Below are 27876 nucleotides of genomic sequence, written 5' to 3'. Positions count from 1 at the left end.
TGCAGCTTACTACACTAGCCATCTTCTCAGCCTGTTTTACTAAAAACTTACTTGCTTAACTGTCATTCTTCTCATGGTGAATGTTACACTACATTAGCTCTTCCTGCACCCATTTTCCGTGTGCTTCTCCAGATGTTGTGTCTCTTACTGCTTAGTCTGTACTGTCAGGTTAATGTCCCATGCTGTAGATATCCTGATGTGCGACGTTATCTCATGCTTGAACTCAGAATGCAAAGACTGATTTCACAGGGGAGAGCATGATGGCAGCTTCTGTTGGAAATTAGAGTGGAAGTCCTTCTCCCAACAAGTAAACAGGATGGTGAGGAGGGAGATAATATAAAAGGTAGATAAGTCCTGTGTTAAGACAAAGAACTGGCAGCCTCTAAAAGATTTGAGGACTGTACTAAACGAAATACAAACGCAGCACGTAGTGCTCCCACTGCTTGAGAGTTCCAGCTGTTCAAAAGAAGTGTGTCTGGACTGTTTCTTTCAGTCAGCATGTGTGTGTGCATTTGGTAGCGTGAGGAAAAATGACGTCAGGCAATAAGACAACTGCTATGAGCATTACCAGATACTGGGTGTTAGTGAGTACAGTGGTACACTGGTGATACTTGGAAAATTTCCAGAGGATTGTTCACATTAAAAGTGTTGTGTGTAAATGATAAACAGTCTTTGCACAGCATCAGGGCCTTCTCTGTTCCTGACTCTGCCCCACAGTGAATAGGTTTGGGGGTGCACAAGAGGTGGGGAGGGGACACAACCAGGCAGATGACCTGAGCTAACCAAAGACATATTCCATACTGTATACAGTCATGCTCAGCAATAAGAGAGGAAGAGGTTTAGGAAAGTTAGCTATCTTTTGCTTGGGAACTGGCTGGGCATTGGTCTACACAGGGGTGGTGGTGAATGAGTGCCTTTGTATCACTTTGTTTTCTTTTTTTCCTCTTTCCACTTCTCCTTCCCTTATTAAACATCATGTTTTATTTTTTATCTCAAGCTTTCTTGCTTTTATGCTTCTTTTCCTTCTCCTTTGTCCCACTGGAAGTGGTGAGGGAGTAAGCAAGCAGTTGTGTGGTGCTTAGCCATCTACCAGGGTTAATCCACAACATCTTCTGAATACATAACTGAAAGGAATACTTCTGAAACTACAAGTTGGTATCAAAGTGTTCATGCTGTCATAACTATAGCAGCTATACAAGGTAGCAATGGTGTAGTCAAGTTATTTAGAATTTCAGCAGCGATGATCTTGAGAGAAACTATGCATCTTGTTTTTAGATATGGGCAAATGTCACCTTACCAAAGGCAAGCAAGCTTTGGAGATCCGCAGCAGTTTATCTGAGAAGAGGGCATTAACTGATCCCATTCAACAAACCATATCTTCTGCAGAGTCTATGGCACGGAACCTACAGTGGGCTAAAGCTCATGGTATGGTATGATCTACCCTTAGGCGATACTACTTTAATGGTGGGAGTATCGTATTAGGATGTTACGTGACTAGAACTAAAATAGTTCCCTCAAAAATAAGAGGATGTACATCCTTTGTAATCTCTAGTCCATAAGCCATAATTCTGAATAGAAATTGAAGAAATTCAAGTTCATATCTTGATTTTCATTAGTGTGTTCAGATGTTAGAAATTTTTGTGTCGTGAACCTGAAGTTTTTTGTGCTGTCATGTTCAAAGTTTATTATAAAGCTATCTCTGTGTCTCTTGAATATAGGATACTGTATTAACCTTACTGATTTGATTACAGGTACGTAAACATATTATTGGGTCAGTATTCTATATATTAGTAGCATTAGATGTTGCCTTGCTAGTTGCATGGTGATTGGAAAGAAACCTTGGAACTGGAAGATTGGAAAGCAGTTGAAAAGTCAGCTCTATGGCATTGTTAGTTACCTTCTGATACTGCATCTTGCAAACAATATTGCTGCCAGGTTAGCTTCTAAAAGTTGCTTCTGCAAGACTATGTAAGCGATAGGTAGAGCGAGTACACAAGGAAAAGGTCTGTATCTTCTAAAGGTTTTTAATATTCCCAAGTAATAATAGAAAATACATATTTTTATTTAGAATGTAATGATGTGTTATTTACTTGCAGAGCTTCCAGAAAGTATGTATCTCGAATTCAAATGTGGTGTTCAGATTCAGTTGGGGTTTGCAGCCGAGTTTTCCAATGTCATGATAATCTACACACGAATAGTAAAGAAGCCACCTGAAATAGTAGTTTGCAGAGCCTACGTTACAGACTTCGCACTTGTAAGTGCTTCCCGTAGGTGTCTCGGTGTGATCTCCCTCCACTGAAGTTGAAAAGTGTCAGGTCTGTCCATGTCAAACTGCACCTTTTGTAATAAAGTGAATCTAAAATATTGAAACCAGGTGCTTACATGACTGTTTCTGTACATACACAATGACACATTTTTATGTATTTTTATATGTGGTCATCTTTTTCAAAGTTGCATTTTTATTGTCATTATAATATTAGGTAGTTATATTTAATTAAATGAATTAAATGTCAGTAGCTCCTTTTTGGGCCTACGGCATGTCTACCTTGCAGTACAGGGTTTCTTAGAATTTAGTGTTTTCTTTACACCTGGGTGATCTTTCTGGTTCCACTGATGTTACTCAGCTCAGTGCAGTAAGGTGAAGGGTAAGAGTAAAACTGAAAGTTCCTTAGGTGCAGGAAACCTTTTCTTATGTTTAATAAACAGGCCACTTTTGATGCTTTGTGAAGAAATTATTTCAGTTAATGTGCATAAAGACGTGTCTTTTAGCCCACAGAATTGCTGTTATGGTACTGTACTTCAGCAGATTTCAAAGGAATCGTCAGCAGAAGAGGGTAACCTAAACAAATAACCTCTTCTGCCTGTGACTAATAGTGGTTTCAGCAGCTTTTGCAAATAATCCAAGATGAGTGTTTTCTTTCCTTTTAAGAAGAAGCAAACGCTGACTTTATAAAAGTAAATGCTCCTAATTGTTTTATGATCTACGACTTCTGTACCTTCAGTTGAGTTCTCATTTCTTTCTTGCAATAGGACCTGGATGTGGATCCTAAAGAGGCCAATAAAGGAACTCCCGAGGAAACTGGAAGCTATTTAGTATCAAAGGACCTTCCCAAACACTGCCTCTACACCAGGCTAAGTTCACTGCAAAAACTAAGGGTTAATATAAATTGTTCCTCACAAGTTTTTTTCAGATAGCATAGATTAATCATGTTGCTTTGCAGTTCTATTGAGTTGGCTGTGTATTGTTTGCATGGTGGGTAACAGGTTCTGGAGACATACGCAACATATCAGATTTAAATCCCAGTTACTTAGAAGGGAAAATGACTAATAGCAACACTTAGTGACTAGTTCTTTAGCTGTAAAATAAAAGCCAGAGAATCAATGCATATGCAATCCCAATGCCATTGTGCAAGGCACTTTGTATTTTCTAGGCTTGTACTGACCTTTGACAAGATGATTATTTTTGTGAACATCATCTTGTGCATGTTGTAGAAGTATGCCTTGTATATATGAAATAGGCATAGAAATATGCCTTCCTATGCCTTGTAAGTACAGTAAGAGTGTGACCTGAAACAGCTGCATCTTACAGTTACTAGAAGGAGATTAAAAACGTTACATATTTCCATTCCAAGTTGTGTTCTTGGATGAGGTTTTTGAAAGGTTCTCACTTCAGCATACTATGGCACTGTTAAGTTTATCTTTTGTATCTGTGTTATGAATATCTCATCTGGACATGGCTAGGTATCTTGTCTTAAATGCTTTTGACAGGTGTTGTAATAACAATGCTTCTAGAAATAAAGACTATCAGGTGAGCAAGTACTAAGCAGATGAGGAGTCCTTCAGTAAAGTTCTGAGGTATCCTTAGCCAGTAAAGGGGACAAAGTTTAATTTTACTCTGTCCTCTAAAATGTTCGGGGGAGTGGGCAACAGGGGAGGTTTTTTGTTGTCATGTTTCCCTGCAGCAACAGAAAATAAAACTTTCTGGCCTGCAACATATCTTGGGCATCCAGATTAATTGCCATCAGGCAACTAATGAACACGAGCAACCATGCGTATCTGGTAGGAAACTTCTTATTTCAGATGCAGAATACATATAAACCTGGTTATAATTGAGAAATCCTGTTTGCATCTCATGTACAGGGACATCTGATCTGGTTTACCTAAGTTTTAAGTGGAATTTGAAGCAGTAGAGGGAAACTGATCCCTGAATTAGCATGAAATATGACTCCATAATATGGCAATTAGTCCAAAGAACTATGAGAATGATGTGTGTAATAGAAGCAGCTAGTGTCTTTCATGTGGGTCAAAGAGGAAAATGGGGCAAATAGTCTTAAAAAGACTTAAAAAAGTGTATTAGGGTAAGAGGCCTCTGAATATATCTGATAGTTTCCATAGATGGAAGCAGAGTTTGCAGGAAAAACTTTATGATGAGTAGATTCCTTTTTGCAGTCCCACAGAGTTCTTAAGAATATTAACACATCAGTTGAGAACCTCCACATTTCAAGCAGCATGCACATAGCTAATGTGGTTAAGTCTTGACTAATATGTGGCTTTAGCTCCTAAAATAGATTGGTCTCCTCTGTTAGTAGATTATGCTTCTTGAAACGTTTCCTATTTGGCATATTTAGAGAAGTCTATTTTTTCCCCCTTCTGTTCGGTTTTGTAGGAACACTTGATCTTCACGGTTTGCTTGCACTATGAATATCCAGGAATAGAAGATACAATGGATGAAAAAAAGGAAGTTAATGTTGGGAAGCCCCTTATTGCTAAATTAGGTCTCCATCATGGATTCAAAAATAACTGTCTCCAGACCTGTTGTGTGACTAATAATCCTTTTCATAATCAAGTAGAATCAAGTCCAGTGGCAACTAAATACTACTTCCCTAGTCAATGCCAACCAAGTTCCTGCCCAGGCGTTTACCACGGAAACCGTACTTGCTCAGACAGCATTAGACAACCGGAGGCATGTTCTTGCAATGGGACTTCAAGAATATTAGCTTCAAGACATGAAGTACAGAATTACCCATCCCCTGCACAAAAAAGTAATGTGCCAGTAGAGACTACAGATGATACTGTTGAACTGGAATTCCTCCTTTCTGACAGCCTCAGGTTCTCTAAGCAGCAGTAGCTGTGATGTCTTCAGAACAGACCAGATACCATCTTTGGATAGGAGACTTTCCACACTGCCTATCCATCTTCCGGATTTGGGGGACTTTGAGCCCAAGGGACTGGAGAATCTGGAGGTGGTATTGGATAATGAGGATATGATGTGTGTTGGTTCATATTGCTCTCAGGGAAAACTTCTCAGATCTAAGGAAACCAAACTGGACTGATAGATACAGGAATGAAAAGGCATGATTTTTGGTTTTTGTCCTACCATTAGAAGCTTGATACATGAGAGGAAAAAAACAAACAAACAAACAAACAAAACTCAAGTTTCATATTCCAGGATCTGGCTGTCAGGCAACTAATGAACATGGGCAACCATGCATCTCTGGCAGGAAACTTCCTATTTCAGATGCAGAATACATATAATCCTGGTTATCATGTCAGAGTTTCTCTTGATGGTAGAGCCTTGGAACTTCCCAGCTGCTTCTCCTCCAGTACCTTCTGGAGTTACAAGATTTACTGTAAATGTATGCTTCATAAATACTCTGTTTTTTAAAGAGGAGCTGCTCATCCTGTACCAAAAATAAAAAATAAAAAAATGCATAGCTGTTAGTGGGAAAAACGTTGACAGACTTTTAACCAGGAAAATGAATTTCCATGTTCCCCGTGATTTAATGTGATTTTAAAAAATCCATTAGCTGCCCCCAAATGATAAATAATATTTTTCTCTCTTCCACCTTTCAGTTGTCTTGTATCCAGGGATTTCTTTCTACATACTGCATTAGAATAAAGTTTTATGTGTTAGTATGTTGTAACAACCTGCTGTTGAGTATATAAGATGACACCTGAAGTCAACGAACTCAACCAAGGGGGAGCTTTTACAGAAGTGAAGGTGTGGTGTTTTAATATGCAGTGTTAAGAATGTCTCCTTGAAGACTCCAGTTTCTTTTATTCCTCATGTATGTATTAGGATCAATCATTGACATTCCTTTCCTTTGGATCTAGTTAATAATCAGCATTTAGGGCATTTTGCATGTACGCTTCTGCCAGTGTTTGGCAGAAATTGACAGATGCTGAGCTGTGCCAGGAAAGGAAAAGGTGAGGATGGGAAGAGGAACTGAGCTAATAAACTAGCATCACTTTGAGAGAGAGAGTACTAACTTACAAATAATCAGAGGGAGCAAAGTCAGATTCTTACTGTGGTGGATTGTTCTCAGGATAATTTTTGTCTCTTATCACACACAAAATTTTTACTGAGCTAGTCGCTGGAAATGCGGTCTTTTTCTGTTCTAGAAGAACACTAAATGGAAATGTGAGGGAGAAAAGTACCTGTTTGTCGTAAACGAAGTATTGTATAGGTAGTCCTGCAGCAAGATGTGCTGAAGGCTGAAAGTGAATGGAAAAGATGAGTGAAAACTTTGAGGTTCTTCAGGCTGAAGTAGAGGAATGGTGTTTCTGGATATCAGCCGTTGTTTTTCTTGTGGTGATTTTAAAAGAACAAACAACCAAAGAACTACTCAAATGTTTTCTGGGCCAGATGAATTCATATTCTTTCAAATAAAAAGGTTAAAGACTCTGAGAAAATTGGTATTTTTAAAAGGTGGTTGTTGTTGTTTTTTAAAAGGTTTTGATATGGTTGTTTTTTTAGGTTTTTAAAATACTTCATACTTCGAAAGCATGAAAATATGAGGGTGTGAGGTAATTATCGTTAAAGAAAGGTTTTAGATACAGGCAGTAGTCTCTCCTACCTTGATAACACTGGTAAGCAGTATTGCTTTAATTAGGACCCTCATCATGAAATAATACTTTAGAAAAATTAAGTAGGTAGCAAAACAAAAAAGTTGAAAATTGTGTTCTCATTGATGTGATGGACAAACCAGCTTAAATCCTCAGCTGAGAACGGTGCCTTCTGGTGCGATCCTCTGGCGTGTTGGCTGGATGCTGAGGGAGGGCTCTGCTTGCTCCTAACACGTCTCCGCTTGGAGTATTAACAGCATTGCTAACTAGATCTGATCTTCAAATTCATTTGTGCTGAAAAGTGGATATATGTACGTGGAAATTAATGTAGTTATTTCCAAAATGACAGCCATGCTCGAGGTAATCTGCAAGTGAGCTTGAGTTTCTGATGTCTCTTTTGGAGGGTATTAAATAGTGACCTATTTATTGAGGATTGAGATGTACCTGTGTGTTAATTATCCTGTGTAATTGACTTGTAAACTGAAAGTATAGCTTGAGAAATGTTCCGGTACTGTAATATTTAGTCAATACGTTGTCACAATTTTCTAATTACTATGAAAACTTATTTTATTTCTTATTCTTGAAATAAACTGTTGTCCACAAGATGTATCTGTGCATATGTAGATGCTGTATTATCCTACTTCTTCCAATTTAAAAACAACAAAAAATGTTAACAAAATTCCATTAAAAATGCATTTTGTAGAAAAAGTTTCTTTTTATTGACAAGAAGGGCAAATCTGATTTGTGAGCTTCAACTCAAGTTGAGTACACCTGCACCCTGGTCCTGTACAGGTTTCTCAAACTATGCACTTAGTAGTAGAAGAACTTTTTTTGCACGTTACTATGCTTTCTAGCTTCTGCTATCTCAGCCTGCCTGCTGGCTAAGCTGAGGTGATACTTTTCCATCACCTCAGAGACATCCCAACTAGTTTCAGTAATATTTTGTCCATTTTCCTGAGAAATGTAGATAAAGTCATTTTTAAACCTTAAAAGCTGTCTAGAAGGCAAAGGACTCACTGGCTGTATTTGTGTGCTCGTTTGCAGGTGTGCTCCGACCTTGGTGACACGGGACGGGCTGCCGGGAGCGGCAGTGCTGGCCCTGAGGAGCTGTCTCAGGGCACGGCTTAAAGCTGGCAATGGGCATCTGCCCGCGCGGTGCTGGCACAGCCGGCCAGCCTCCTGGGGCTGCCTGCTCCTGCAGAGCTGTTCTATACGTGGAGTAGTTCCCAAGTTTAGTACGTGGCCTGATGGTAGAGGCTTTGCCAACTTACAATAGGAACCAATTAACCTTTGGAGATCAATACCTAAGATGCTTGAAACGTAACTGTGTGTGAACGTGGTAAAGAGAAGGTCACGAGATTGTAGAGGTTCGGCGGAGACCTCTGCACGTTGTTTGACGAAGGACCTGCGACAGTAGGGTCTGTGGGGAAGATCTTTATTGTCTGAGCCCTACTTCAAAAGGAAGTGGTGATGGAAACTCATTTTCTCGATGTATTGCTGCCTTTTGGACCTGATTTAACTGTTCTGATCATTGGTGTTAAGGGTGAAACATTCCACTGCTTACGGACGAGCTGTAAGAGGCATGTCTTTCCTTTTGGCCCCTACCCAGCAAAGCACTTTAAAAGTTAAGCATGCATAAATGAGCCAACGTTTAAATCGCAGTGAAGTCAGTAGGATTAAAATAGATACTAAACCTACCTAGGCATTTGTTAAAACTGTCTCTGGTTGTGATGCCCTGTCTGAGCTAACTGCCTTGCTTTTTTTCCTGAAGGGTGATTGTGTGAGGATAATACTTATTTTTGTCTTGAATTATCTGCTAGGCTGACTTAGTTTGCCAGCTGCTTTATCTATAGATTTTTGTGTGACTTACTAGTGTTGGTTTATTTTTTTCAGAGTTGAATAGGTTTGGAAGACAGACTTTAAGGTACTCTAAATAAGATCAGGTTTGTCTGGCAAAGGAGAAGTTCACACCTTCAGAAAAGCCAATGCTCTTTTTCAGTTCCCTTCCCACTCTGCGCTGAGAGGCTTATATGAATGCAAGAAGATATTGTTAATGCAGCACTGAACTTCAGAGAGCGATCCTGTTTTTAGCAAGTGTTGGAAGTAAGGGAACATGAGAGGCTTCTACAGAGCTCTCCAACAGTGATGGCTTGGGATTCATTTGGTTTGGCATTCCGAATTTCATGTCCTTGGCCTTTGCCTACTATGCTGGCTGTGCCCCTCTGTGAGCCCAGAAGGCAGAGCTGGGATGTAACGCTGCACCACCTGCCGCTGCCCTTGGTTAAGCAGCCTTTTGTGTGTTGCTGTGTGGTGGCAAATCGCCAGAGGAGATCCACACCGCACAAGCAGTAAGATATTTTGTACCGTCCTGTATGAGCATCTTTCTCTGTCAGTCTGTTTTCTCTTTTCTCCACTTTGTATGAGGTCTGTAGGATGGAAGATTTCTAAAGTGTTTCTGAATAGCACTCTGAACTTGTGATGCTGTTGATAGGTTTAGTAGGAAGGGTTTTATGCTTCCGCATAAACCTCTCCTAGGGTACTTTTACCCATTTATCGCACGCAGTGAGACTGTCAGAGCAGCGGTTACATCGTGACGGCGCCAGATGAGCAGAATACCCTTTGGAACCCAGGTTGCTCCGGGTCAGAAGTACTGACTGAAGTAATGCTGGGAGCTCATTTTGGCACAGCTGAGATCTGAAGCCTTCTGGTGGCAGAGGTCATCAGCTGGTGTTTCTGGATGGCACCACTTGATACCAGAGCCCAGGGAAACCAGTTAACTTCATACCTGATGTTGAGACTATGGGAAGGAAGTAGCTGAATACAGTGGGTAGAATTTTATCCTCAGTTTACATCACATAGAGTGTTGACCTAATGGAATTTTTCATGTTCTCTTTGCCTGGGATGAGACAGTTATTTCTCTCAAAAGGCAACTGCTTTAATGGCAGAAGGTGTTTGAACAGGGCCACCTTTTGAACTGCTGAAGCCGCTGCCTGTTGTAGTCTAATCAAGGCACTCTTCATATTGAAATGGAGAACTATCTTGACCTTCCACAGAAATGGTATGACTGAATTTGCCTTCTCTATCTACATATCTACATAACTCTCTTCAAGTTACCACCTCAGTAAAACAACTTTTTACCTTGCGTGTCCTTAAATCGTCTCATTGGCCGCAGAAGACCATCTGCACCATGTAGCTCCTCACCAGCAGTTTTCAAGGCAGTTTCTCTGTCTCTGTAGATATTGCTTTTGTTCATGCATCAACTCTTTTTCCCCATTCTGTGTCAGCCAACTAGTAGCTTTGGCAGCTCTGTCATCCATTAATCCTCAGGGCTATGTTCGTCTTGACGTACATTCCTGACTTCCTAAGTATAATACTTTTCATTATTACTGCCTCCTTGCAGAGAATCTTAATTCAGAGTAAGATCTATTGACTATGGAATGTTACCTTTTGACATCCAAGGCTATGAATTAGAGATAGGTTTTAGGGCACCAGGTGTGGGAGGAGAGTTTGGAGGCGTCTTTTTTTTTTTTTTTTTTTTTTTTAGTTTAGTAATTGCAATTCTCTAGGAATGGAGTAATAAGAACACCTTAATGTTATGGAGATTAAGCAGTTACTAAACTTCTAAAGTACCACTGCAGCAATTTAGTCATACCAGGCTTATTTTAAAAGCTAATTAGAAATGCTGTGTCCCATCATTTCTGCTGGCATGCACGATGAGCATGAGCATGTGGTTCACGTGGGCTGTGTGTTCCCACATCAACCAGCCTCCACATGTACTTTCATCACTCAAAGTGCTACAGCAAGTGCAGGAGGAAGTGACTAGAACTTCCTCATCTTTATTTTTTTAAAAAGAAATCCATTTTGGCAGCACTCTGCTTTCATTTTTTGGGGTCAATCGGAATTGGAATGAACAGTCTTCAACCTGTTGTGCAAGTGATTTCACTATACAGAAGGACAGAGGTTAAAACAGCTCAGATATGGTTCGTAGGCTCTATAATCACGTAACTTGATGGTTAGAACTTATTTCACCTCTATAAATGTCAGGCAGCTCTACTTTCTTGCATTCTGCCCTGCCATCCTGTAATAGATGCATATTGAGTGTGCGTTGTAGGGCAGCACGCCTTGTACTGCAGAGGCAGGCGCCTCCTATTGATTATGAGCAGGCAGGCTAGAGGTGCCTATCTGCCTAACTTCTGGGGGGCTAACACTGCTCAGGTGAACTCCTCTCTAAACATGCTATTTTTCAGCACTCTAGATATTTAAACTGGATTATTCTCTGTGCATTTCCTGTCTTAATGCCTGTCTTTGCTGTTCTCCTTTCCCTTCTCTTCTGTTTAATGCCAGCAGTATCCGTGATACCTGCCTCGCAGGACTGACTGGGGGATTGGTCCAGTAATTTTTAAGAACTGTTTTGAGAATGTCATATAAAGTACCAAATATGTTTTGTGCTTTTTGTCCTCTCAGAACCATTGCTGTCTTTCAAGGAAGTGCAAAGTAACCATAAGATGTTGACTTGCTGATTCTCAAAGGTTTGTGGGTTTTGCTTTATGCCTGTCTTGGTGATATGCAGATTCTGCATACACTGCAGACTGTTCCAACACTGCAGCTGCAAAGAAGAAATCATTTTATTTGGAATATCCATTAGATTATCAGCTCTGGTTGTAATGGAAATAATGGGCTCATTTTAAACAGAAAATAACTGTGCTTCATGGCAAGCCATTTACCTGGCCTAGCAGGTACAGTACTGCATCTGTTTGCACACTACATTGCAATCACATTGGTAATTTGCTGGTTAAAGGTGGAGTGGGTTTAAAACAGAGGTAGGACTGACTGTACACTACAGTGGAAGCCCCCCTGCTAATTTCTGTCATACTGTCCTCTGGCATGATTCTGGTTGTAACGCAGCATCCCCCTCTGGTGTTAAAACACTTTCCTCTGATGAGATGTACGGGAGCAGGCCATTTGCTTGCTCTGTTTCTAAATCCATAGCACTGGATTTTGCTGTGAATGCGGCATAATCTGTGCCATACTCTGAGAGGGTGTTAAAAACGCACAGTCATTGCACTGTACGTCTGTGGTACAACTTAGTGTTACAGTTCACGTTGTTCTTTTGAGATTGTTGCCGCAGTGTGTTTCTTACACTTACAGGAAGATGAAATTGTATTTTTGCCAGCATATCTAGGAAACATGAATCAGTATTTCTTGTATGTACGCCGCGTGCCCTGATGTACACTGTCAGCCAAACAAGCTCTTACACAATTACTTTCCCCTAAAGTCTTGCAGGGAGGTAAGGTGTCGTATAAGGAGTGCAAGATTCCTGGCAGATCTTCTACAGAGTCCTTAAAAGTAGGTATGGATCTGTACAGCTCAGGTTGAGAACTGTGGCTGTGCAACAAGTGTTCCCAGTTCAGGTGTGTGCATGGTCTGGAACAGCTCCTGGACGTGCTGATGGCAGCCTGGCCCCTCCTGTTGTCCTACCACATAATAGATTACAATGTGTACTTGTGTTCCTCTCTGTGTGGTATGTATCATGCGCATAACAAAGCAGATTTATGCATCTGGAGTCAGGTACATCTTTGAAGTGGAATCTGGGCCACATTCAACCACATGCTGTTAATGTCTTGGCAGTAATACTGCTGAGAGTGCTGCTTGCAAATGCTTTTGTCAGTGATGCTCTCTAGAAAAAAAATAAATAAAAATAGGAACTTCTGTGATACAAGTAACCTGCGTAAAGGTTGTGTGATAGTGCCCCTCCTGGGAAAAATCGATATTGTGCAGAGGTGAGGTAAAGAGAATTCCTTCTCTTTGGCAATGCAGAGCTGCAACGTTGGCTTTGTCAAATACCTGAAGGAAAAGAAAAACTGCCACAGCGCTGTACTGAAAGTTTTTCAGGCAAGGGAACTGGCATAAAATAAATAAATAAATAAATAAATGCTACAATGGTCGAATTACAAAGTTATTTACTGCTCTCTTTGAGGCACTGCTTGTCCTGACAGCAATACTGAAACCACAAGAAATCTGTGTTGAACTGGTAAATTGAAAAGAAATCCTTTTTATAGTCTCCCAGATATTTTAAACCAAACTTTACTTATTGACACAAACTGCTCAGAAGGAATCAAAACTGATGAATGCCATTAAAGGTATGAATGCTACTAACCCTGCTGAAAAGGTTAGAGACATGTAAGTCTTGGAAGAGAAGGACTAGGTGTGTATGCCTGATGCCATCCCAGATTAGTGTGTGAGCTGCAGAATAACATGTGAAAGCCACTGGAAACATTGATTTTATTACAGACTGGCACTGATACAGGCTGTGATTCCTGGAAGCACATTAATTTTTCCCTAAAAGCCAAATAATTGGACAGTGTTCCACCCTAAGTAATTTTAACAAATATTTAGTAAAATTTTAATCGAGGCTCTGACAGGCAATTGCCAGAGTTCAGTCAGGGAGAAGACAACATTAATGTGCGATATATGTACCCTTCCATTCATTCCGGTAGGGCATATATCGTATTAGGAGATGCTTAAAATTGTATTTTAAACTCAACAGCATTAATTGCCAGATAACAAGACTTGATCCTTGACTACAGCTGGTGGAGTCATTAAGGTGGTGTTTGATTAGGCAGGGAGGATCCTTTAACCTTATCATGATGGTGCGTTTGCCGTCATGCTTGCAATAAGTAAGTCACTTAACATCTGTAATCTCTCTGTATGCCTTCCTTACAGTTCAGAAATCAAGAAATTCTGTCGTCCTTTCAGCTAAACTGATCAGGTGTTTTTGGTTTTGTGTAGTAACATGTTAGCAGTCTATTTGCTATTCTTGGATGGATGCTAAGAGATGTAGCTCGATGATTTTTTTTTTTTTAATTTTTTTTTCTTAATTTAATAGAGCAATATACTTTGTTTGGCTTTTCTTTTCCGAGGACTGCTGCTTGTCCCTTTGGGGTCAGATGAGACAAGGGGGAGCCCAACTGAAGTAGTTAATGTCAGTGAAACCCATGCTAAAAATATTTTGTACTGTATGAGGTACAGAAAAGAGAGAAAAATCTGTTTCTGTAGCCCTGCATAAACTGGCATAGCTGCAAGGAAATCAGAGCTGGCATAAAGCCTGCAAGGAAAGCAGAGCTGTGCCAGCTGCCCCCTCGACCTCTCCGATGGCCTGTCGCCGTGGCTGCACTGTGCCTCTCCAAAAGAGACCTGCAGGAATGGTGGGGAAACAGGTACTCAGCGGTTCCCCTCTGTAAATGCTGTCCATGTGCTACAGGACTTCAGAAGCACAAAAATTACAAGTGCTGTAACTCACACACTTGCAAGGCTCTAGCTTTTGTCAAATGCAGTGGGAGAAAAATGCCTGCAGAATTGCATAAATTACAGAAGAACATGAGTGAAATAAGTGCTCATTCAAGTGCACAGAGCTAATTGAGTCATGAGCCCTTGTACCCAATGAGACAAAGTGATTTGGAGTCGATATCCTTTTACAGAACCCAAATCTGTGCACTCAGGCCTGTCACTGCTGCCTGCATTTTTTGGTTTTAGCAAGAACCAGCACAGTTCCTTTTGAGAAGCCCCAGTGGATCTGGTTACCCTGCGTGTTTCCAAGTTCCTTTTGACATTATTTCTCCAGCCAAGATTCTGTGAACCCAACACATTGGGCTTGCACTGCAGGGACTACATTCAGATTCCTGCCTGGGAGCGTGTACGTCATCCTCTGTCCTGGTGTAAGCATGGATGCCTGGCAGCACAGCCCCCTGCTCTAGGGCTGATCTGGAGGAGAAGATTGTATCTACACTGCTCTGCAACTATTGGATAGTTACAAAACTTCCTAGTTTGTTTAAGGTTTAGTGTTTATTAAACTCTGTGTTGCCATTTATTTTCACAACGAATGACAGTAAACATGATTCAGAACTCTAATTTTCCCATGGGACTTGGCTGCGTAAGCTTAGGCTGAAGAAGTTTGTTGTGCTTGAGGTCTTCCTTCAGTCCCTTAGCCCTGTGTAAGGGGAGTGCATGGTTGAAGCAGGTACAGTCGCTAACCTTTGGGCCATGGATGGCTGGCCGGGGTCCCAGCTCATTTGGACCTTATTCCTTAGATCCTCTCTCAACCATAACGCTGCCTCACACAAAGAGAATAGATAATCAGGTGTTTGGTGCTTCTGATTTCAATATATTCAGCTCAGATCTTTAGAAGCATAAAATCTATAGTAAATTAAGCTATGCAATTTGTCTGGATCTGTGAGTTTCCTTTCCCTGGTGGTCTTCTAAACTTGGCCTCTAGTTTTGACTGATGTTTCTCTGCTGAATTTCTGGTTTTTTTTGGCTTCCCTTCAACTTTGCAGCTGTTTGTGAAGCCAGTCATTCTCTGGGTTAGAAAATAATAATAATAATAATAAAAGATACTTATAGAGTGCAATTTCTACTTAGCATACAGCCTTTTTATTTTAGCTCTCATGTGAGAAAGTTATTACTATTAAAACACTTCCCTAAGCCATACCAATAAACAAGACAGACTCTTTTACTGAAGTTGAAACTGGTTACTCTGCTGGTTCCAAAATTATATGTATATATGTATAGGAATGTATAATTTAATATCCCACCATTCTTAAGAGTATTTGGCATCTAAATATTCCTACAACTTAAAATGCAAATAGATGCAGATACCTTGTGTGGTAGATAAGTTAAACGCTGCTACATGTTACCTTAAGATAGCGCTCTTGGCTTCGCTGTGTTGCAAAACTGCTCTAGCAGATTCTGGTCCCCAGATTTGGATCACGCAATACAATTTGTTTCATAGGGGAATAATTTCAATTGTGAAAATATTCTGATATTCTAATTGTACACTGAAAGCAAAAATTCTCTTTCCAGCTCTGCTAAGTGCCATGGAGCAGAGGTCTGTGGATGCGGTGCTGTCTCAGAATGCCAGGCAGGGCCTTGGGGTGCCAGGACCAGCTGGCCTGTGTAACGTTGGAGCCCTCTGAGGCAGGAGCTGCTTTTGTTGTGTGCAGTTGCAACAGGACCTTTTCATAGAACACATAGTGCTGTGTCCCTGCAAGCATATGATATTTTACTGGACTGAATTTACAGCTGGTTAACTGGTGCAGCCCCGCGCTCTGTAGTGGGTGAGCAGACACATGCATACGGCTGCTGGTGTGGGCAGAGTCCTGTCAGAAGCTCGCCTGCCCAACATGAGGCCAGGGCTGTGTCCTGCCACACCTGTTGCCCTTGGCAATGAAATCAGAAGAAAATGTCACATTCACTTATTTAGACTCTGCACTGTACTGAAATGAAATAATTCTACCAGGTGCATCATGCAATCAGCACAGACTTCTATAAACCATCGTTCTTCCAAAGAAGAGATCTGCGGAGGTGGCTTCTTAAGTTATCACAAACAAGTCTGCCAAGAAAAAGCAAATGTTTATTTTGAAATGGATGTTTTAAAGCTGAAAATAAGTTAAAATTCCAAGCTTTTTTTCCTCCTCCAGGAAACCCTCCCTGTTTCCCAAATACAAGCATTATATGGTGAATTGGAGGGTTGGGTTTTTTTTGTTTGTTTGTTTTTTTTTTTTCCAGTCAGCCCTTTCTCCCTTTCTCTGACTCCCTAAAATACAGATTCACTGAAGCCAAAGCTTTGCAGAGGACTGTCAGCTTTAGTAACATTCCCCACTCAAAAGTTTTTTTTTGGGAAAAAAAAAAAAAAAAAAAAAAAAAAAAAAAAAAAAAAGCTCTTGAGACTATCAGAGCTTCTCTTTTTCTTTCCTTTTGTTCTTTGAACTGAATTCCTGAAGACAGGAAGACTGGTGCACGTACTTGACGTACACAGAGTGCAATGGAATGCAAATGTGATGATTTAAAGCTACTTCATTATCTGTCTGCCAGCTCAAAATCAAATATGTGTTTGGATTCCCTCCTGAAAGCTCAGGCTGGAAGTTCTAAATTTTCCTTTCCTAACAGAATATGATAGAAATAAAAATAAAAAATAAAAAAATAAAAATTAAAAAATAAAAAAGTTTGTTTTCTGAAGATCCCCATGAGAAATAAGTGCCCTTTCTCAATTAATTCTGCTCAAAGTTATTTTCCTTTTAGACTCATCAGTTTTTCTTATTGCAATACTTTCTTACAGCAGTCATCTTGGTGTTAATCAATTGCTATGATAAAGTTAATATATAATAATAACCATCTTGAGAATTATTTTAGTAATACTTTTTACAAACACAAATGATACTGAGTCATCAGTGATAGCAACTTCTCAAATTAGCAAATGGTGGCCCTATAAGAAAACATTTCCATGCCTTACCCTTCAACTTATTCCTAGACTGAACAAAGATAACTAAGTAGTGGCATCTGTTGATGTAATATTTCCTGTTAAACTCCATCTGCCTCCTAGATTTGAAGATGTTCAAACAATGGTATTTATAAGGTTTAAAAGGTATAATTAGAATTTTGATATATCACAAGCTGGAATTGATTTTAATTATGTAAGATGGACATTTTTGGACAACTCTAAGAAGAGAAGTAATAAAAAATGTCGTGAGCAGAGTGATGATGCTGAGCAGTTGTCTTTGCTACCTGAATTATTATTTGTATTCATGTAGTGCAAAATGTAAATTTTTCCCTTATCTGAAACCAAGCTATTTCTTGCATACCAGGCCTGTATAATTATTTGTATTGTTCCCATAAAAGGATGGCAGAGAGAGGCTTTCAGAATGGGTCAAACCAATTTCTCTGTTTGCGAAGATTATATCGAGGCATTTGCACTTGTCTTGTCAGTGCGACAGCCTAAGCAGAGTTTAAATCAGGTTTTGCTCTTTACCCTTCTATTATTATCACAAGTCAATAGCTCACTAACAGAATAATTTCTACTAATCTTTAGTGGACAAAAGGGTAAGGGCAGGGTGGTGAGTTTATTTGCTCTTCCAAAATGACAAGAGGTTCATAACAAACCCTGCCACCAGCCCTGCTTCTGCCCACTGGCTGTGGGGCTAGAGGGTCGGCGCCTGTGGGCGCAGGCAGCACCTGGCGTGGGTGAACCCCCGGCATGGACCCCGGCCATGCTCTGCCTGACAGCCCCCCGCCTCCAAAGCCTCTCATGGATGGTTTCTGTCCCCACTTTAGGGGGTGAGGGTGAGTGCTGCAAGCCTGACAGACAGTTGAACCTTCAGGGTAGGAACTCAATAGACCATCTCACAGTCTGTGTGTTTTCATAGCAATTTTTTATTCGGCTGTTTAATTTTCAGTACAATTTCAGCAAGTTACTTTTTGCCTTCATACTCCCCTCGAAGCATCAGCCAGGCTCAAAGTCATTGCTCTGTGCAATGTGCCAGAGGAGACTCCATCCGCTGCCATGCGTATAGCTGCAAGGCTCATCCCCTTTTTTGGAGAGGTTGCTCTGACCTGGCATCAGCTCTTGCTGGCCATTTTGCCAGGGACATTGAGGGGAATCTCCTACTCTTCCACCTTAGGCCCTGTAGATGGCATCCAGGAGGCCCACAACAGTCTGTCTCGTGGCACGGGTGCTCCTGCACACATGTAACCTGAACACAGAGGTGCAGGACTCATCTAGGGTGATGGGATCCTGGGAAGCTCATGTTCTACCTCCCCATTTGAGCTCTAATTCCTTCATTAGCAATGCCCTTCACTGAGTCTATTTCCACTACTGGCCATTCTCTGTCTGTCTTCGGAATTCAACAGCCTTCAGCCTGGGCACCTGTTGATGAAGCAAGTTAAGTTTGTCTCAGAGTCTTTGAAGGAGGAGGAATGTGTGGTACAAGTGAAAGAACAAGTTCAAATCCTTTCTCATGTCAGAGGGATTTTCTACAAACAGATCCTGAAATTTCACAATGTCCCTAGGTGGATGAGGGTACACATGGATTCCTAACAGGACAAAGGAGTCGTATAACTCTTTTCTTTGCTTTTAACGTGCTACTACGATCCATGTGTTTTGCCCTCCCGGGGACCATTGCAGCCACCCTGTGCTGAAAGTGAAGCTGATTAAATTGCATGAACTTGGCCAGCCTGTGAGGTTGGGCTCAGGATCAGGACTTCAGTTAGCTAATGCAGTTTGTTGCCCGTGAGACTGGCTGGTTTTCAGTCGATGTAGGAACACTGCAGGTAAGATTATTTATGGAAAATGTAGCACAGTAGCTCAATAGGAACAAATGATACTTTTTGTCATGAAGGAAGCCTACAGCAATATTTTAGTCATTAGCTATTCACTCCTAGATGTGGGTTTCTTGATGCCTAAGGCTCAATCTGCATGCATACTTGTTGAACACAGCATGCCTGCAGAGGCTGAGGACAGCTCCATAAAGACTCACTGACAGAAGCTCTGTTTCTGTTGTCCCTCTCTCGCACATGAACACACAGGATAACACACGGTTAATGCCAGTAAAGCTTTGGTATTTTCGGTAATTATTTTGTTCCATTGCTCATGCTCCTTTGGCGCAGCCTGGGAGTGGCCCCCAGGGCCCCCGCTGCCCACCTGAGCAGTTGGCTGCGCCAGCCACCAGGTGTCAACGTTCTTCTGCAGAGCCGCGCTGCAGCCCCGGCCTGCGCTCCCTGCCGCATGGCGAGCTGCCGGCTTCTTCTTCCTCTGTGAGAGGATGCAAACTTCCAGTATGGGGCTAGTAAGGCTGTGCTGTGTAGGGAGTGTTTCTGCAAACTTCGATTACACTCAGAAGCTGTGTAAAGGAGGTCCTGCTGTGGGGACCGGGACCTTGGAGGGGGATGAGGAGGCAATGCTGGGACAGCAGCAGCACCACCAGGCCCCAGGCACAACGAAGCCCTGGGCTGTGGGCAGGTGCTGGTGAGCAGCGACTGTGTGGGAGTGCAACTTCTGAGGCAGCAGTTTCTGAGAGGAGAACGGACAAAGAGGCAAGATACTCCAGGTCTGAAGCAGTGGATTAGGCCTGCAGACAATGCGTGCACATGCTGGAGGAGCTGATACCCACGAACTTCTCATAATCTCCCCAAACAGCCTGACTTTAAACACAATCTAATCGGGGCTGCAGCAGGTGCAGTCAGACCGAGTATTGTCACCAGTGACAGCAAGGGATGCCTCACCAATGGATAATGCTCAGCCCTCCTGCTGCATGGAAAAACAACTCGTTCGAGTGGGAGGCAGCCGTGGTGGGGGCGCACAGCCAGCCCCCTCGCCATCCCACAGGAACGTGCTGTCACCTGGGGACCCCTTCCAGCAAGATAACTGCCCTGTGTTTTTTTCTTTTGTGTGAAACAAAACGAAATGGCCTCACCACCTGCCACTCTGCACAAAGAAGGGAGAGCCACCAGGGACTGCTGATCTGTCTCAAAGAAGGCTGATAAAGTGATGAGTACGGGCTGCCCTGGGTACCGAAACCGCTGGGCTGGGTCTGTGTTTGGGGTCTCCTGGCTCATCCCCTCCCTCTTCTATGGGCCTTGATCCCTCTGCCTCTTCTGCCCCCTTTATGTCAAATGAGAGAGGGGCATTTCCAGTGCTGGGCACATAAATTAGTGATGTGACATGCTATGAGGTGACATGTCATGAAAGCAGAAGTGTTTCCCTACCCCAGATGTGTTTTACAATATTTTTGGTGATTTAGGTTGTTGGGTATTTTTCAGACTGCTTTAGGATTGCACAACACTCAGCAGGCAGGAAGCAGGCATTTCCGGCGGAGAACAACCTCCCTCCCTCTCACCGTGCTAATACAGGCAAAGTTACCTAGGACAGCGCGTGCACATGCGGGTCATGCCAAAGCCCAGCAATGAGTTAACTGCTAAGACAGCAGGTGTTGCTTGAGCTAGAGGAATGTGTGCAGCAGACCTTGGACTCTCGGTGGTGGAAGAAAGCCAAAGAGCTATTAATGCTACTGGTTTCCTGTTGTTTAATTCTGCAAACCTGCAACCTTCCTTAATGTCCCTCCAGCTGATGGCTGCAGACTTTTCATTTTCCTTGGAAGTTTTTACAAAAACAAATTTGCCTTGTTTTCAATCGTAGTTGACCATTTAGCTCTGATATGGACTTCTAAAACCCTCAACAGGACAGTATTTGGGGACAGGGTTGCTCCCTGGCCCGTCCTTCTGCTCCACCAAACTCCTTGGAAGAAGGCTCAGGACCTTGCGATGGGTACATACGGTGTAGTGGTAAGAGCTAGCAAACCTAAGATTTTAGGTTCCTTTTTTTGAGCATGCAGCATGGGACACGCTACATAAGCGTGCATACGTACATGTGTGTGTCTATGTATGTGTGCAGCTTGCACACCTGTGTTTTTGGTGTGCAGGCCAGGCAGCTGTGCAGCGCTGCCAGGGTGTCACAGTGCACTGTGCGTCCCTGTGCATGGGGATGCTGATGGCCTGAGCTTGCATGAGCTCAGAATCATGTGTGCACTGGCAGGCTTGGGCAGGGATGGGGAGCACCCGTGAGGAGTTCAGTGGAGCAGGAATATGGCCACGCCATGCCCATGGCCTCAGGCTCATGGGGGATGCAAGAACAACCCCATCCTTCCAGGGGTGCTGGGCTGCTCAACACCTGCAGCCAGCCTCAGCTCTCTCCTTGAGCACCTGCGTGCTCAGCACCACTCAGCTCTGCTCGTTCCATGGCCATGAGATCACTGCTGTTTTCCCCTGCACTGGCCCAGGCACGGCACAGAATCTGTGCAGTCCTGATTCTAGCCTCCTACCACTGGGCAGCCATGTGCTCAGCGTGTCCTTAGTGACCTCAGATGGTTCTCTGCTTCTTTTAATCTCCGTTACCTATTGTGTGGCTTCTTCTGACATCTTGGGAAGTTGGGATGCTGTTGGAGAAATGTTTTTTCTATCCCATAAGTGAATAAGACCATTCTGAAACCTGATGAGCACATTTCTGTGCACTTCCCTGGCATGTCTTTTTCTTTGATCCCCTCAGCTGGCATGTGCATGCCCCCATCAGGTTATTTTCAAGCCTGATTGCAAGGGTGATTTGAGATCCGGTCCCCAGCCACCAGCACCAAGCACCTGCACCATGCCACAGGCCATCCGGGTCCCAGGGCACTGGCACCATCCAAGGAAGCACTGAGGGCAAGGGAAGTGCCCTGGTCAGCGGCCACCCAAGCAAGCAAGCAGTCGGATGACAGTTCTGAGGTGTCACCCCTCAGCTGCATATAGTTTGCTGTTTGTTTGCACACACACCAGGCTTGGCGTTGCCCTGTGGCACTCCACAAGCATTCTTCAGCTCCCACCTCACTCTGTGACAGAAACACTAAACAGTGCACAGTGCAGACGCATGAATTATTCCCCACAGTGAGCTCACCACTGGTGTAAGGGTGACCCTACAGAAAGGCTGTAAGTCTTCCTTGTAACCTCCTGGTGTCCGTAACACAGGACAAAGCAGGTGTCGTTGAAATTGCCGGGGTTACGCTTGCTCACAATGTGTTTCCCATGAGACGTGGCACAGGAGCCAGCTCAGCTGCCACGTGTGCAAGTTATTCAGTACCGTCAGGTAGCAGACTCATAGAAGAGGTAGCAAGAGTTGAAAGATTAAGGAAATGGAAATGGTGATAACAGTAACTGTCTTTCCTAGGGAGGGATCATTTTCCAACCTTGTGCCACGGGTGATAAATTAAACAGAGCTCTCAACAGGCAGTACAGCATTTCAAGGGATTTATGTCTCCTAACCATTTGTAAAAATAATATTTCCTTAAAATTATTCCGAAGGAAAAATGATGTGTAAAAGAGCAAAGCTTGTAAGAGGCTTGGGACATTGGGTTTGGGGGATTTATTTGAATTTGTTTTTTATTAGCTGTTTATCATAAATATGAGCTTATTTATAAGTGCACATGCACTTCCCCCATATCGTATCAAAAATGTTGATCAAAGTTATTTCTGCTTTTTATTGAACTCATCATAGGGTTTGTGTGTCCATCATCACTGCTCTTGGAAGGCTTTTCACACATCCTGATAAGCCCAAGACATTTTTCTGACAATGCGTTTCTGTTCGCTTTCCTCACCAGCCCCGTTGCCTCTGCCGCACGCCGTGCCAGGGCTGAGACCTCCCAAAGACCAACAAATAGGTTGCACAAGCGCTGCAGCTCCAGTCTGGGTGACAGACTGCTCATTGCTGTGTGGTTAGGATTTTGTTCAGCAGAGATCTTTATGGCAACAGAAAAGGATGTCTTTGGTACAGCAAGTAGTGTTATTATACAAGCTAAATTGAATTTGTATAACCTTGACTCATCTTCTGTAGGCTTTGGTGGTGATGAATCAGATGTCCTTCCTCCAGCAAGAGATAGCAGGCACCAGCAATGAAAGTTTGGGGCTGCTTGAAAGGCTCACAGGCTGTGCAGGCTGCAAATCAGCAAGCCTCCTTTATTTTTGCTTTTATTTTTGTTTCAGTTGTAGGAAGAACATAATGAGCCGCTCAAAATCAGCAACCACAGCCAGGCTAAGCCGCTGGTGGCATCCTCATCCATGAAGACAGTGGGAGAGCAGGGTAGGAACAGCCATAGCCATGTTGGCATTTTAGTCTGCAGGGCTCAGACGCAGAGGGGTGAACACACCCAGCGTTGCTAAGCCTGCCCAGACCCACAGGACAGCGGCCAGGTCCTCTGAGCATGCTGTTAGCAGGAGGGCGAGCCAGGGAGTGCTGTACCTGACACTTTACTACTGCTACAGTAAAACTCTCTCTTGCCCTGTGTTAAGCTCCAGCCTTTTCCTCACAGGGCTGGGTAAATGCAGGTGAACATACAGCATTCAAATAGCTGTTGATAGCACCATCTGCAAAAGGCTAATGGCTCATTCATTAAGCAGTGGGAACCAGCACAGCCACAGTCTAATCAGATATTATATGATGAATAATTCAGAAATAATCCTCGTATACTTGAATAAATATCAGGAGAAGGGAGGGAAAAAAAAAACATACATATGGCACGTTAAGGGAACAAAACAGACATTTTTCAATGTCCTATGCTGATGAGCTTCGTTATACTGGATGTTAATCACGCAGGTGGCTAATGCCTGAAGAGAAAGCTGACTGAGGGGTTTCTGGCCCAGCATTTGGAAGGTGTTAGTAAGCGGAAAAGACCACAGTGCTCATGGGAAAATCCATTAGTCTTGCATTTTGTAATTTGCATGTGGTCCCGTTGTGTAATTTGCTGCTAGCACAGGTGGAGGATCGAGTCTGTGAGGCGATAGCTGGGAAAACCCGGGCCTGGCCTTCTGCAGTGCTCTCCTGTGCTGCTGGCAAATCACTTGGATCACCCAGCTCCTGCCCACACACAGGCACCCCAACCCCTTTTAATGTAATGTTTTACCCTTAAATGACCGGTTTGCTTTTTTGTTTGTTTGTTTATTTGTTTGTTTCTTTGTTTGTTTTGTCACTGTATATGTGCAATAGGGGTTCTTAGGTATGTGTGTATTTTGAGCAAAATCCTTTTTTCTGGCTGAGAAGATGCTCGAGACTGCACACTATGGTGCACATCTATTTGCAGGAAACCTGCTCATGTCTGCTGTGAATAAAACCCACTTCAGCCCTGGAACTGGACAGCAGACACGAGGCAGCCTGGGCACTGGATTGGGACTCAAAGTCGCCCCCGGGGCTGGCTGGTGGCCTCCTCCTCGTAGCTCTGGGAGTCTGGAGGGAGGGTGAGGTGAGGCTGAGCCGCAGCCCTGCATCAGTGCAGGAGCCTCCGAGGCAGCCAGGTGCCATGGCACCTGACAGACTTGGACATGGCACTTGGCAATTTTGGCTTTTATGGTGCTGGTGTTCTAGAATCTAGCCAGAGAGTCATAGAATCGTAGAATATCCCAGGTCAGAAGGGACCCACAAGGACCATCGAGCCCAGCTGCTGGCTCTACACAGGACCACCCAAAAACCAGACCCTGCGTCTGAGATCGCTGTCCAGACACTCCTTGAGCTCCAGCAGCTCAGTGCCGCCACCACTGCCCCGGGGAGCCTGTGCCAGAGTCTACAGATGCGGCTGCAGGTTTGTGCCTGTCTGTTGTGCATTGTCTGTTTACTAGAATGAGAGGCATTTTCCATTGAAAATCCTCCTAGATTTTAATTTTTACTTAACGTCAGCATTAGCTAAGATGCATTTTGAGCCTGGCTATAGATTTCTCCTTTCCAAAGTCCTTCATCTTACATCGTATGAGATCACTTTCTTTTAATAAATCTCATCTTCCCAGAAGCAATCCTTGACCTTTTAGTCCAAAACACAATAGGACACTTATTTTAATAAGCAGTAAAGGAAATTGAATTCCTTGTCCACAAAATATGTAAAGAATTGTAATATGAGCATCCGAAAAAGGGAAGTTTAGTTGCAACATTTATATTTTTAATACTAAATGTTTAAGTATAGTCCTTAATGAAAAGTAGTGCCATTGCATTCTAAGCAGTGACAAAAGGAAAGTATATGTATCATAGAACAAGAAATGTAGGTTTTTTGCTGTGCTCTTGGGCATAATATGCTACAGGAAACTTTAAGCTGAAAACCCCAAAAAGCAACTGAAGTGATAGATAGTATTATGTTTTTGCCAAATGTTGTAGAACTATTAGAAATAAAAGAAAATTTGGATTGAAAATATGGAATTTACATTCTACCCTTCTTGATTAAAGTAAGAATGTTTCACTAGCCAGGAGGGAAATGTTTTGTTACTGACTAAAACAACAAACAAAACTGGGAGAGCACAAGAAAAGAACATCATTTATTCTGACATTAAAAAAAAAAAAAAAAAAGCAAATTGATTTTATCTTTATTGTGTAAATCCACCTGCAAAATCATCTTTGGACCCATTACATTTGTGATGTGTAAAAGCTGTATTTCATGCTATTTATATTTGATAAAACTAAAACCACTTCCAATACAGAAAGTGGAAATAATACACCAGGTTTTGGAGTTATGGATTTCAAGAGCCCTACAACCTTTACAAAGTTAGATAATAGAGAAGTTATTATTGCACAGAGCTTCACTGCAGCATCAAGAGAAAATAGAATTTCTTCCACCACTGGTTCTAAGGATTCTGTGGCATGGTGTCTGGGGGGGAAGAGAATGGGACCTCTGCTCCAGGCACTCATCACCCGAAGCAGAAGAGCAAGTCTTACTCTAATCTGGATGTCAATGCTGCCTGCAGCCAGAGCCCCTCGCCGCTGATGGTGCGGGCTCTCGCAGCCCCTCTCCCTCCTCTGAGCCATGCTGGGGGCCTTCTCCTTCCTTCCCCACCGCAGAGGGACCATGGCACCACACCATTGCAGGATGATAAAGGGCAGTGTGAAGAAGGACTTTTGGGTGGAAGCTTCAAGGTAGGAACTGAGCAAAGTGGGGAACCGAGCCTCTCTGACTGCCCAGGTTACGTCCCTGTACAGCCCAGCTGCAGAGGCAGGACTGAGGGGCTCCAGGTACCACCTCTGGAAATGCCACAGTAACCTAACATCACCCACTGCCCCCAGCACCCAATTGAAAAAGCTTTTCCTGCAGAGGCATGATGTTCTTGAGGTGAGCTGGGGACTCTCCCTCAGATCTACGATGCATGGTCAACATGCTGAAAAAAGTGCCAAAGCTTCACAAAACAAAATGGTACTGTGGGGACACTTGCATTGCAGTTTTCTCTTATTTTGCGTGCTTGAACAAAAAGGCCATTGGAGAAGGGCTGTCAGCTTGGCACTGCTTGTAAGCAACACTTTAAATTCTCTTGATTTTATTATTTTGAGTGTTAAATATTTTGGGTGACAGACTTTTTCTTCCACGGAGACGTCAAAGACACCTGGTTGGAAAGAAAACAAGTAGATCTGTTTGAAAGACAGCACACACAGGGACCTTTATGCCATGTATAAACTGTGAAATCAATTAACGTTTTAGATATTAATATAAAAGTAGTAGTAGCAGCTGCCATCTTCTTTATACTTTTATGCAAGCAGACCACAGAAAACCAGTCTAAGAAAACAGACTGTATTTTTCACCTCTTTATCAGTTTATTGGTTAATCAGGAGAAAAAAATATGTATATAAGTATTACAGCCTGGTTCTACAAGTCACTTGCAGAATGAGCCCTAAGCTTGTGCGAGCTGAATTTTGTGGCCCTTCCTGAACATTATAACTAGTGCAGAACACAATTCTATTTATTTTTAATATAACTTATCGATGTATGATATTCAAATCCTACAAACTTGCTGGACTCGCCAATTGCCACAGTTGGTAATGTAGCAATTTGCTGGGGTTTTGGTTAGGACTGGAAACAAGTTAGAATTGGTATCTGATGAAGTCCCACCTGCTGGGGTGCGAGCAGCCCAGCCAATAACGCTTGTAAGCAGAGCTACTGGTGGGGCATCTTCCTGTGAGAGGCTGCTTTAGGAGCAGTGCGGTAGCTCTTGGTGACTTGCTGCATTACCAACGGACTTCTAAGAGGTGTTAATACGACACCATTGTTTCAAATAGGATATGTAGTTATTTATATAGGTTATAAAAAGTCAATTTATATCATAAACTTGATATTGGTGTTACTGATTCACTGCACTTATAGCCATTGCTATCATCCAATAAAGCGATTCACATGTGAAACTTTAAATTCCAGGAATCATGCTGCACACTTGTAAAAATGACAGAAAGAGAAAAAAATCATTTTGATGCAAATATCATTTTAATTTAAAATTGCAACAATGGAGTGACGTCAAGCTGCCTTGCAGCAAACGAAAAGCAGCTTGTCACGGAGATGGCAGCCAAAAAGCACAGGCCGTCTTCAGGAGGGGCTGCGTAAACTCGTGTTAATCTCTGTTACTGTGAGACGCAACAGCACCAGCACAGGAGAGTGGCGGGCTCTGCTCCGCTACGTGCAGGAGCGCGCAGAAATGGCTCGCCGGCGCCAGCAGGCGGGAGGCCCGCAGGTGCTGCGCGCTCCGCCGGACGCGGGGCCGGCGTGCGAGGGACGCCCGCGGCGTGCGGCCGGGCAGGGCGCGCTCCCTAAGCCCGGGGGGCACAAGGGCCGAGCGGCGGCGCCTCGGGCGGCAGAGCGCGGGCCGGGCCGGGCCGCTCCTTCGCCTCGGGCCGTGCGCCAGCCGCAGGCTGGGGACGCGCGGGCAGCGCTGCCCCGTTGG

At 43.0% G+C, this 27876-nt stretch overlaps 1 protein-coding gene across 2 annotated transcripts in view; it reads left to right on the top strand.

The window, feature by feature from the left end:
* Window positions 1-7451, top strand: part of MALT1 (MALT1 paracaspase) — a 29264-nt gene extending 21813 nt beyond the window's left edge. For both annotated transcript variants that reach the window (XM_035310105.1, XM_035310104.1), the window contains exons 13-16: window positions 1276-1425; window positions 2097-2254; window positions 3031-3156; window positions 4667-7451. In XM_035310105.1, coding sequence (XP_035165996.1) covers window positions 1276-1425; window positions 2097-2254; window positions 3031-3156; window positions 4667-5128 — 896 coding nt within the window. In that variant the 3' untranslated portion in view covers window positions 5129-7451. The remainder of the gene's footprint in view (window positions 1-1275; window positions 1426-2096; window positions 2255-3030; window positions 3157-4666) is intronic.
* Window positions 7452-27876: the final 20425 nt, after the last annotated feature.

The sequence above is a fragment of the Oxyura jamaicensis genome, chromosome Z (genome assembly GCF_011077185.1).
Source record: "Oxyura jamaicensis isolate SHBP4307 breed ruddy duck chromosome Z, BPBGC_Ojam_1.0, whole genome shotgun sequence".
NCBI lineage: Eukaryota > Metazoa > Chordata > Aves > Anseriformes > Anatidae > Oxyura > Oxyura jamaicensis.
The sequence above is the reverse complement of the archived record's forward strand: the minus strand, read 5'-3'. Positions and strand labels throughout refer to the sequence as shown.